Below are 12,446 nucleotides of genomic sequence, written 5' to 3' on the forward strand. Positions count from 1 at the left end.
TTAAGATATCATGACTCAGTTTCACAATGGTAAATGTCTAATCCTATCTAAGATGTAAGGTCATATGTTTGGGCCCAAAATAATATTATTGGGCCAAGTGTAGGTTTATGTTCGGCCCAAAGCTGTTTCAAATATACTATGGGCTGCATGGTGGTCCTGGGCCATTCAGCAAGGATGGTCGAGTCCTATCACAAGAAGGAGTAGTTCGGATGAGCAAAAAGGTCGAAGAAGTCCTAGTGCAATTTGGATTCTTGACCAACAATTAATATGGCCTCAAAAAGGGGTGAGTTCAAAGTCCTAATAGGAGTAGGATTGGTCGAAGTGGAGTTGGAACAGAACAAGAAGTCCCAATCCAGATATGATTTTGACTCGATCTCAAGGAGGATTTGGTGCTATAAATACAAGACATCATGCAACAATCGGAGGACCTCCATTTCAACACACAATTGCCCTGTGCAAAACCTCTCAAACATATTGAGATTTTTTTTTTCTTTTTTCCGCCGACGCATCTTCAGTTTAGATAAATAGCACTATGAAGGCAACCAGCGAACACATTCAGTTTGGATAAACAGCACTGTTGCAGTAGAATCAGCCGACCGAGAAGCACCTTCAGTTTGGATAAACAGCACTGTGTCGAGGTCGACTGGTTACCTATCCAAGTCTCGGTCGAGAAGGGTTTCCGAATCCTTATTGGCAGAGGTAATCTTATTAGCCTTCTCGGCGAAGTAAGGTGTCACAAGTTACGACATTCGGCGCATTGAACGCCAAGTGATTTTATGATTGGATACTCACAAGTGAGTTTCAGAGTTCGGCATTCTAATGGCCGAACCACATTCACCATCAAGACATACATCACCTTTGAATACTTCTGTCCATGCAGTCTGGTGTCGATTCGACGTGCTTATACTTTCACAAATATAATCACTGTGACCGAATCCGGCACCGACGATTTGTGAACTTCGCAGAATTAGCAGCCTTGTCTTCAGGCTTGAGAATCCAAAGGCCAAGATTTGTTCCTTCCTCGACCGCAGTCGCAAGATAAAGAAGTCAGCAACGCACTCAACGCAACATCAACAAATTTTACTCCTCGGCCGAGCTCAGCCGATGAGTTGGCATGCCCCGCATTCAATCGAAAGACGTAGTTAGCTTATTAGTTACTCGGCATACGCGTCACGTAGGTTTTGTAATTTTTAGAACCAACACCATCAAAGCACCAATCTGAATGCTTCAATTTCCAAGGAGGTATGAGCTAACTATGAATCGTGAGCTTTGAATCAAATAGGGTGAGAAACATGAGAAACGCCAAGGAAACTTCGACATAGTGTCTTGTCATCCTAAGTAAACCGTCCAGATAACATTGCCACTTGGACATGGCTTGCGTACAATATATATCTCATGCCAATATCTTAGTAAGCAGATTGGGTTGCCAAAGAGGATGTGGTGTCTCCCTTAGCTCTCCACATCCCCCATCGTCTTTGATTCTTTAACCAACTCCAAGATTGGTCTTTGAGGACCACCTTATTTCTTCTTTTTCTGGTTCTCATCTTAATTGGTAGCTTTTTATTTCCTTTTATTTTTCCCTACTCTTTCTACTAATTCATGTAATGTCTTGTAACGCTCAAATTCATTCAATTCATCATTCTCCATCAAAAGTTAAACGAGAGGCCATTATAGAATTAACCAACACAACAATCTCGATCAGAAAGGAAAATATTTGGTTTCTTACGTTGAAGGAATCTCTTACAAATAAATCACAGTTTACACGTGTAAAAAACTTTTCCCTTTATGATTGTTTTAAGTCAGTTTAGTATGTGTGTTAGTTTGTGAGATTTGCAGTTCAAGAGAGAGCCCGAGCTTTGTTGTTTTAAAAAAGTAAAATGTTCCCTACACTTGTATTATACATATCAACGAATGTTCCAATCGACACCAGCAGATTCAATACAGGTTTTAAGAAGTAAAGTAATACTAAAAGTAGAATCCACCCAGAAGAGAGAACAAAAGCCACTTTCACCAAGTGCTTGAGCTGACCCTGCAGTTTGAGGCCATTTAAATAAGGTGTTGATCAGATCATGCATGAGAGTTGACAAGCAAAGCATCCATGTCCACAGCAGCAGAAAGCCTTAATTATATTCCGTCTTGTGACAAGTATGGTCCAACGCTCCCTGTGAATCTTCTCCACAGTTGAATATGCTTATTCACCACTGTCCGTTCTTTCTGTTCAGATTCCTTTCCATTCAAAAACAAAATTATCTTGGTGCGATTCTTGACAATTTCAATTTTCAACAAGATCGATATAGAGGGAATCGACTGACATATAATCTGTACATGTTCGCGTTAGTTACGTGCTCCATTGTGAATTGGAGCGGCCGGTACAAACTATATATCGTGAAGGATCTTCGTCACTTTGTTCAATTATAGTCCACCTGAAAAGTGCAAACCACCATGAGCAGAATATCGAATCTCCACTACAAAGTATGAACGCATGCATCAGTTGTTTTAGCAGAAGTCACTTATTGTTATACCAGCATCGACAATCCTTCATCCAACTTTCAGAAAAGAAAGCATAAATATATTAACTCTAAGAAGTTATCTGCGTGTTTTGTTTCCTATTACATATGTTCTGAAGTCTAGTAATCGGGCGAGTTAATTCTTGTACCTCATCATAGCAGATAGGAGACATCCAAGTCAGAAAGTTTAGCCAAAACTTTATATCATGACACTGTTTCACTGTGGAAGTAGTAATCCTATTCAAGGTGTAAGGCTACCAAAGCACTGGTACCATAAATAATTGTATACCCAAGTTGCGAAACACCATGAGAGCAAGACTCGATGCCTAATGATCCGAAATAACAATCAAATTAACAAAAAGGCAATTGCATCTACTGCACCATTTCTTTCTTGAACATGTACCTTGCTAATCTCACAGTTTTATATTCTCTCCGCGGATGGTCTTCCAGGTCCACCTTAGTATAATGCTTGCTTGCGCTTTAGTCTTTCTATCCCAATCTCTTGTGTTATCTTGTGTTCCGTCTCCATGGCATAAAAAACAGCAAGGGAAATCGAATCTGCAGTAAATTATTTGAGTTCATACTCCTCCAGCAAACGAATCAGCAAATGCAACTACATAACATAAATAGCAATCTCTACTCAGAAAACTATTCCAATCTCATTGATCAAATCACGTATGAATTGACAAGAGAATTCGAAATAAGTGAAAGCGGTTCATGCCTACAACGGTAAAAGACTAATATTCTCTGCGAAAATAGATTCAGCGTAGTTCGCTCCAGCTCAAGAATCTATATTTGGATCTTCTTCATAGCTGATATGCTCTTTCTATCTTAAGCGTCTGTATCTGATGTATGCCTTTGTTGTATCTTGTTTGTTTAGATTCCTTTCCATTCAAAACTAAAACGATATTAATCTGATGGGATACTGTTTCTTAATTTAAAAAGCTTTTCTTAGTCAAAATGGTCCTAAGATTGACGACTCCTCACTTTAATCTTTAAGATTGAAAATCGATAGATGTGGGTCATGAGTTTATCCACTATCAATTATTTTGGTCATTCTATAAAATATCTTTGTTAATGGAAAAGCAAGTGGAGGGGTTTATTGAACAAAAATACCCTCAATTTGAAGAAGATTTTTTTACGTAATAACCAAAATGATTGACCGTGGACAAACTCAAGGAGAATTTATATCAATTTTCAATCTCAATAACCAAAATATATAGTTATGTCAATCTTATGGCCCACTTTAGCCAAAAAGATAAAGGCATGTATTCTTCTTTCCAATGTGGTTGGTAAAATCCTACTCCTCAATTACCAAAATTTGCGGAAAATCGCCACAAGCAAACCTGCAGGGATCACTAGATCGACAAAAAAATTAAAAAAAAAAATTAACGAGATCATAATTGAGGGAACCGATAGACAAAGAGATCTGTAGAAGATCGCTTAGAGGGCACAAAATATCATCAAGGATCTTCTGCACTTGTCCAACAAAGCTGCATTATGCATATTCCATCCCATAAGTCCCACCCCAAACCGCCATCAACGGAATGACGATGCATCTCGGCTTCTAAATTCTTGTCCAATTGTTTTCTTCCCAAACACGTACAAGGAATTCATTTTTGTTAAGGTGTTGAGTTTCTACTAATGCATCTCGACTTCTAAACTCTTGTAAATTAATGTAATAGTTTCGAACTCTCCTTCATTCTTTTAATAACAATTAACATTTACTTACACACTTTGTGTGTATAAGCACATTTTTTTAGAAAATGAGGAGAGAGGGGGAGAGAGGAGAGAGAGAGAGAATGTGGGGGGGGGGGGGAGTGAGTATTTGAACATCATTGTAAGTGAAACTTCAATAAAAAACAGTAAATTTTGGATCTGTAAAATTATATTATTGCTTATCATTTTTTTTTTGTGGTAGAAAATTAAGTAATCTTTTCATCATCTTTTGATTGACAAAAAAAATTTCATTAATTAATAAAGATAAATTAAACAAAAAAAAAAACTCCATCTAAAATTGTTTCGTATTTTTTTGGTTAGATACAAGCGATGTAATAAGAGGGACAAATCAAAGGCAAAACTTCGACCGCATGATTTAACTAGTCTTACATTGTACAGTTGCTGAGTTTCCCAAGTTTCCAACTTGCATCTTTAATTTTCGTGCCTCGCAAGTCACAAGACTCACAACCACCAGTTTTGAATAAAACATGTGTCACAGCCAATCTTGACCACAGCATGCCTCGAGACTCGATGCTAAAAGCCTACACCATAAGCCCACAAAATTGCGGTCATGGTCAAGCGAGTACAATTTCTATAGGACGTGTGTATTAAATTCAAGTTAAAAAACCATTTTTATTTCATTTTTTGAAATAAAATTGTCATTTGATGCATAAGGTCTTTCATGAAATACATTTATCATCATGACACGTTCTAGTTTGAAACGGATTCATCACGATAAAGCGTTTTAGACTTGTAATGTAATAGTAATTGGAATAAACCTTAAACAGTATTATTCGATGAGAATAGTAGAAGGAGATTTTTTTTTATTGTGATCGGAACATGAGTAGTATATCATATGTTATTAGATAAGTGGTGGAAAATTTAATTTTTTAATACACATATCTCACCATTTATATAATAACATGTGGTGTACTCTCTGTGTTTCGGTCATATTAAAAATTTTCAAAAGGCAGAAGCAAGCAAAATGATTGGGGGGCAGAAAACTATTGAACCAAAAAATGAGAAATTTTAGTTATGATGGGAACACGGATGATACATTAAGTGTTTTTATGTAAGTGGTAGAAAATTTTAATTTTTAAGTTATTAACCTTATAACACACATATCCTACCATTTACATAAGAACACATGATCTACTGCTTCGTGTGACGATCACATTGAAAAATCCAGAATATAAAGACACAGCTGGCCCCATAAGCCATGCTCTCAGAATCTCCTTATCCAACCCTTTTGTAAACACACTGACCCCATTCCATTTCTTTTTTCTTTATCAAACACTTCAACACTACCAAACCCAACCGCCACAAAACGCCATACCAAATAATTCCAAATTGTTTTATTGTAAAGAACAGTGTAGAATATAATTTATTTATTTGATTGATAACACAAGGTACAAATATATACAAGTGAAGTCCCTTGGTGTACAGGTAAATTTAAACTCACATGAGTAGTCCGGACCGAAGGTCAAGGAATTCCAACAAGGGAGGAGAATTAATTACAGCAGTCACAAACATGGAGTAGTCAGGACTGAGGACTTTGAGAACAGAACTCACCCAATCAGTATTAGAGATAGGTCCATTGATATCAGCCAGAGAGTTAGCGATAAACTTAACCTGTTAAAGATAGTTTGAGATGGACGAGCCCTTCGTAAGTGCCAAAAGATGAAGTTGGAGATTGGTGGCATTGGCAAGAGAAGCCTGAGAAAAGTGTGCATGAAGACACTCCCAAATCGCCTGGGAAGAGGTTTTGCCGATAGTGGTTGGAATAATAAGTTTAGAAAGAATGGAAATCAAATAGCTAACGACCAGCTGGTCAGTATGAAATCACAAAGCGAAATCTGAATTAGGCTTGACGGGCTCTTTGTCAACATCAGAAAAAGTAGTGGCAAGGGTCTGAATTGTGCCATCCACATGATCAAATAAATTGTGACAAAACAAAGAACGGCTTCATCTGACAAAGCGAACTGAGGTATTTGAAATTGGTAAGTTTGAGAAAGTGAGCAACGCTAGGATTGGAGTGGCCATGGGTGAGAATAGGCACGGCAAAAAGAAGTTTAAGGAAGAAGAAGTTTAAGAAAAGTGTTTGAAGAGGGGGATGGTTAAGGGAGAATAAGGCTAGGGTTTTTGCCAGGAAAGAGAAATCTAGAATTATAACTGTAATTGATTTAATTGATAACACAATGCGCAAATATATACAAGTCAAGTGACTCGGTGTAGCAGGTGACCCTCTACCACAGTAATGAAGAGAAGTATTGCCCTTGCATCACAGCGTAAGTTTGAACCACATCGGTTTTCTAATCTAACATTTAATCTAACAAATGTACCATTTGACAAAAAAAAAAAAACAAAACAAGTGAAGGTATACAAGTAGCTAGCCACAGGATTTTACATAACCTAGCCCAATAAAATCTTAACTGGATTCTCCTACACTAACACATAGCACTACCCAAACCAAACTACCCACAAATTTCTTTTTTAAACAAGACATAATTGTGAACAATGGAGTAGGATTCTCTTCCATCCTATTCTTATCACCTTCCCTCCCCTCCTCTCATACTTTATTTTTTGTTTTATTGTCTTTATTAAAAAATCAATATAAGATGTTGACGTGATTTAATCGTAACCGTTCAAGTAGGAGAGGATGGAATGAGAGAGAGATCAAGAGGGAAGAGAATCCTCATCTGTGAACAATTCTAAATTACAACAAGCAAGGAGAATTCGAATTTGAATACAAAAAGTTCAAAAACAAGACTTTAATCAACTGACCTAGCATGCAAAGAAAGAAGGGAATTTTAACGAAACACTACCGGTGCTGTTCACTTTTAACGAAAATAACATTTTTATTCTAAAAAATCATTCTTGGTACTATTCACTTACAACATCTTTTTATCATTTTAATTAAAGTTCAAAGTTTTCAATCACTTTTCATTAGTTTTCCTTGCTAATGCAATCAAGAACATCATGAGTAGCACCGGAAAGAAAACATAGTAACATGCAAAGGGAAAACAAAAGGCAAAAAATAAGATTTGGTTCCAAGACAATTAATATCTGAAAAAGCCAAACACATTTTAAGTCTACTAAGAAACATAGGAACAGGGGAAAAAGGCCCCGAATTTACAAAAGGGCGGATTCGGCTCCCATTCCCCCTACTTTTTTGCCACAAATTACAAAGGACTCTCTCTCTCTCTATCACGTCCCTTGCTCTTCATATGAAACATTAAACCAAAAAAAAAAAAGATAAAAATAAAAATTTAAACAGACGACCCCCAGCAGACACACCAACATCAACCTAAAGGGATGTTTGAGACTCTTAAGCACAGCAATAAGACCACTGTTCTTCCTCGCTAACGGGAGCAGCAGCCCCCGCCGAATCAGCAACAATGTCGTCGTAATCATCCTCGCTGCAATAGTAGAACCCATGGTTATTCATTGCAGTCAGGCTACAAGAAGAAGCTGACACAAGGTACGGCATGTTGTGGAAGGACCGGGCCAGGCTGGTGGCCACAGCCGCACTGGCCATTCCCCCATCGTCACCCTGCCCGCACTCCTCCGCGCGGTGCTTCAGCGTCTCAAACATGAGCTCGGGCTCATGCTGCATCACCCGCAGGACGTCCCCACATGACGGCCCTGACACAGCTCGCGTCACCGCGAAGCTGTGGGGACCGTCGCTCTGCGAAACCCGAACAATGCTCGGGCCACCAAAGAGGTTGTGGACTCCTCCGAGCGCCTCCTGATAAGCCCCGCCCAGGAACATCCCCAAATAGTACTTTTGCCCACCGCCATTATTCCCACCATTGCCTTCCAGCTCATGCAGCGGCAAGCTAGACCCGCCGCCAATGAACTTGTCGATTTTCCCGTCACTGTCACAGGTCAAGTCTGACAATACTCCCCTCACCGCCGGCCGCTGATCGAGGCGGTGAATCGGGACTATGGGGAACATCTGCCCAATACCCCAGAAGTCTGGAATTGAAGTGAATACCGAGAGATTCACATGGTATGTACGGACAGCGTCAGATGCCCCGATTGCTTTCGAAAACGTATCACAGAACCCATCGACGGTGGCTAATTGCTCAATACCGACAGACCCTTCTTTGAATTGTTCAACACTCCGTTGTTTCAACAGATCAGCATACGTCAAACAAGCCTCGTACTCACCTCTGAAAGCCGCAGCGGAGAGGTTCAGGTAATCGGCACTGAGCTTCATCCGTCAGACCCTCAATGAAGTACTGATGCTCAAAGGCGGACATTGGAGGAGTATCATCACAAGCACTGGAAGAAATAGCCTCAAATATGAGAACCGAGTGGTGGGAAACCAAGGCTCGGCCGCTTTCACTGCAAATCACGGGGTGCTTCACGGACCTCCGTTCACATACGTTCCGAACCGTTCGGACAACGGCGGAGGCATACTCTTCAAGGCCGTAGCTGACCGAAATCTCCGAGTCACTAGATTTGGATCCATCGTAATCAATACCCAGACCGCCTCCAATGTCTATGACCTTCATGTGGGCACCGAGACGGACCAATTCGCAATATATCTGCGACGCCTCGGATACGCTATCAGCGAGCAGGGCCGTCGAAGGGATCTGAGACCCGATATGAAAATGCAACAACTGAAAGCAATCAAGCATACCCAGCTTATCAAGCTTCCTCACAATGCGTAAAATCTGAGTGGTGGTGAGTCCGAACTTTCCCTTCTCGCCGGAAGTCGAACCGAAATGGCCCGAATGCTTGGTCTTGAGCTTGGCCCGGACGCCAATCACGGGTCGTACGCCGAGCTTTTGGCTCAAATCAACAACCAAATCGAGCTCCTCCTCTTGCTCAAGAACAATCACAGTGTTCAAGGCGAGCTTGCGGGCGAACAGAGCCAGAGAGATGTACTCAAGGTCTTTGAATCCATTGCAGATGAGAAGGGCGTCGGGATTACCTTTGCACAAGCAGCTCATGGCCAAGAGGAGCTCCGGCTTCGACCCGGCTTCCAGTCCGAACCGGAACGGGGACCCGAACTTGACAATGTCCTCCACGACGAACCGGTCCTGGTTGCATTTCACCGGGTACACGCCCTGGTAGTGGGAGCCGTAGTCGTGGGACCGGATCGCCAGTTCGAAGGCGCCCTGGAGGGACTCGAGCCGGTCCTTGAGCACATCAGGGAGGCGAACAATGAGCGGCAGCTGCAACCCAAGTCCGCACTCCGGTTTTGAATCCGAAACCTTCTTCACGATCTTCAGCAGATCGATCTCCTGGTGCGGCAGAGTCGCCATCCCGTGAGGACGGACGGCGACGTTGCCGGAGGAGTTGACGGTGAAGTAGGGCCCACCCCAGGCATCGATTCGGTAGAGGTCGGACGATAGGGAAGGGGACCAATGGGAATTGTCGGCGGCGGTGGTGATGGTCGCCGGAGGTAAGCCTGGGAACGGCGACGCGGGAAGAGAGCTATCCCCGGCGAAAGCGTGGCCGGGAGGCGCCACAGCAGCATCCACGCAACTAGCCAGGGCCGGCATCTCTTCTTCCGCGACGATTAATCAATCAAAAAATGAGATTAAGATAAAAAAAATTAGAGAAACTTGGGGGTTATGGTTTAAATCGTTGAATTGTTAGTTTGTAATGAATGGGGGCTTTAAAACCCGCCGAGGCCGGAGCCCCGGCTACCCCCACAAACGGAGCAGTAAAGGGGCCTACGGAAACCTGTCAGGAACCCAGAAACCCTTCAGTCAGATCTGAAATCCCCAAGCCGAAACCTCAGGGGAGAGAGAAATGTTTCGGAATGAAGTGGGTGAAATTGTGCGGCCCAGAAAACAGGTTTTTAAGCACCGAAATCGGACCCAAATATGCAGTGCATGTCACAGGATAAGGACGAGGGAATGGCTTTTGTGGGTTGTTTGGCACCTGAGAAAATTGGAATATGGAAAATAAGCACCTAAATTAGGGAAATTTTATTTTCCGGGAAAGGCCGAGAAAATTGCTGGCAAAATTAGAAAAAATAAATTGATTCTTGAGTTGGAGACGTTTCTTTTTTCTTACACGGAGGTTTCAAGAAGCCTGAATTGTTAAGGGGCGAGATTTGCATGAGAGCCCAGGGGCGTTTATATAGGGGGGATCAAAGGGATTAGGGTTATTTGGCCCTCCACCAATAAGTATCTTTATTTTAGGGTTTTTTCGTTACTACCCTACCTAATATTGAATGTACTACATATTAAATTTAATAATTAATAAGCTATATAACTTAATATGTAATAATTTTGAATCATTAAAAAAATTCTAAATACATTCCAAGTTACTTTTATTACTTATGTGCGAAGATTATTTTATCGTCATCAATCTCAATACCACGATGGATGATCCTCAAAAACTTCCGCTGACAATTCATTGTAAGAAAAATCATAACTAATGAAACAACAAACACGTTGATTAAAAAAAACATTTGATAAATGAGTTTCTTGAGTGGTTCAACTGAGTTTCTCGTGAGATTTAGATTTTTATTTACGACTCATTGTCGAGTTGCCGCGTGGCCGTGTAGCACGATTTGGACCCACTCTTGGGTCGAAGCGGCCCCCGAGGCTTCTCCTGGTTTCAATTTAGTCCGCGGCGAGAAAGTGGGGGTAGTTTTAAAATATCGCCGCGAGCGGGAGAGGAGCGCGGTATTTTTAGAAGGAAAGTGGCGCGAACTTTCTTACCGAGGCAAGATCGGGGGGTTCTTTTCTTGATGGACGGCTATTATACTGCCACGTGTGTATGAGTTCGTTGCCGCTCGCGTTTCTATTTAGATTCTCTGTTAACTAATTGCTTTGGCATTTCCCAAAAACATATATATATAAAGAGAATTAACTCAGATGGAAATAGTGTCACGTGCAGGTCATGCACTGGATTCGCTAGACTTTCCTTGCTCACTTTCAATTTTCACTTGGTTTGTATTTGAACGATAGCTTTAGTTAATTGGATTAGATAGTTGTTAGGAGAAAAATACCTAGGGACTAAATCTACATCAAAGTATACAAGAATTATTTATTTTCGTCATCTAATAAAATATCATTCTTTACGTTATTGGATTTACGTAAAAAAGAATCTTAAATCGAAAAAAAGAATGTAAAAGTATATATATTTTAAACGAATTTACGTTAATATACTTTGAAGTCTTTAATGTTTTCACAAAACTTGTTGCATTAACTTTTCATCAAACACTGAAATTCTATTTTTCTAATTTTTTAGAAAAATATTAAAGGACATATTTGTCGATTTGTCTCCTTAAATTTGTATAGAGTGTCAATTTTTCTCTGAACTTTAATTTTAGCGGATTATCCCTCTGAACTTTTATAAATAGTCAATTTCCCCCCTGACGTTAGATTTTAAAATTTTCATCTAATTTTTTACCCATTTTGATTACGTAGACAACAGTATAACAATTGTATGGGATAAAAAGAATGAAAATTTGGATGGATGAAAGTTTTAAAATCTAACACTAGGGGGCAAAATTGGCTATTTATAAAAGTTTAGAGGGGAAATTGGCTAATTATAAAAGTTCAAGAGTTAATCGGCTAAAATTATAGTTCAGTGCATATAAATTGACACCTCTATACAAGTTTAGAGGAAAACCGACAAATACCTTAATCTTAAAAATATTACAGCTCCAAGAAGAGTCTTGAAAGCGAGAGATAATTTATGTGACGCGCATCTTACACGTAAACAACGTTATAAAGAAAATGAAATGGATAAGGAAGCTAAAAAGCATGACCCAATGGCTAAAAATGAAAAACAAACACTCTCAACCCAGCAAAAGTTAAGAGGAAGCTCATCACTCTCTTAAGTCATGTAACAAATGGACTAAAAGATTTAAAATAAAAGAGATTAGGTATTGACTGGCTCACTGGGGGTGGTATCTGGGTGAGTTCTTCTCCTGAAGCGACAACGCCGTGGCTTGCGTGCATGTGACTACCAAATTAACGCTATTCCCTTTATCTCTTTCAAGGATCGTGTGGGGAGCTACCAGATCCTGGACGTTGTGCATAATTTTAGATAGACGACATTGACCTTGCATGCATTTCAGATAAGGCTCTTGTTTTGTTCGTGAAATTACTAACAGTCACTGGTTTTTGTGTCATTCTACAAATCAAACTTTTACTTTTATAAGTTTCATTTGAGACGTCAGATTGGACTCAATTATTGCTTTGGGTTGGATTGGATTGGAGGAGTGGATTATTATTTGTTAGG

At 40.3% G+C, this 12,446-nt stretch overlaps 1 protein-coding gene across 1 annotated transcript; it reads right to left on the minus strand.

Moving 5' to 3' along the window:
* Window positions 1-7,289: 7,289 nt before the first annotated feature.
* Window positions 7,290-10,244, minus strand: LOC103938520 (arginine decarboxylase-like). The gene is given in 2 exon segments (XM_048576120.1): window positions 7,290-8,436; window positions 8,438-10,244. Coding segments are annotated over 2 exon segments (2,187 nt in total). The 5' UTR covers window positions 9,743-10,244; the 3' UTR covers window positions 7,290-7,554.
* Window positions 10,245-12,446: the final 2,202 nt, after the last annotated feature.

Source organism: the organism of the source record quoted next, unplaced genomic scaffold (assembly GCF_019419815.1).
Source record: "Pyrus x bretschneideri cultivar Hongxiangsu unplaced genomic scaffold, Pyrus_bretschneideri_v1 Contig85, whole genome shotgun sequence".
In the NCBI taxonomy this organism is placed as follows: Eukaryota; Viridiplantae; Streptophyta; class Magnoliopsida; order Rosales; family Rosaceae; genus Pyrus; species Pyrus x bretschneideri.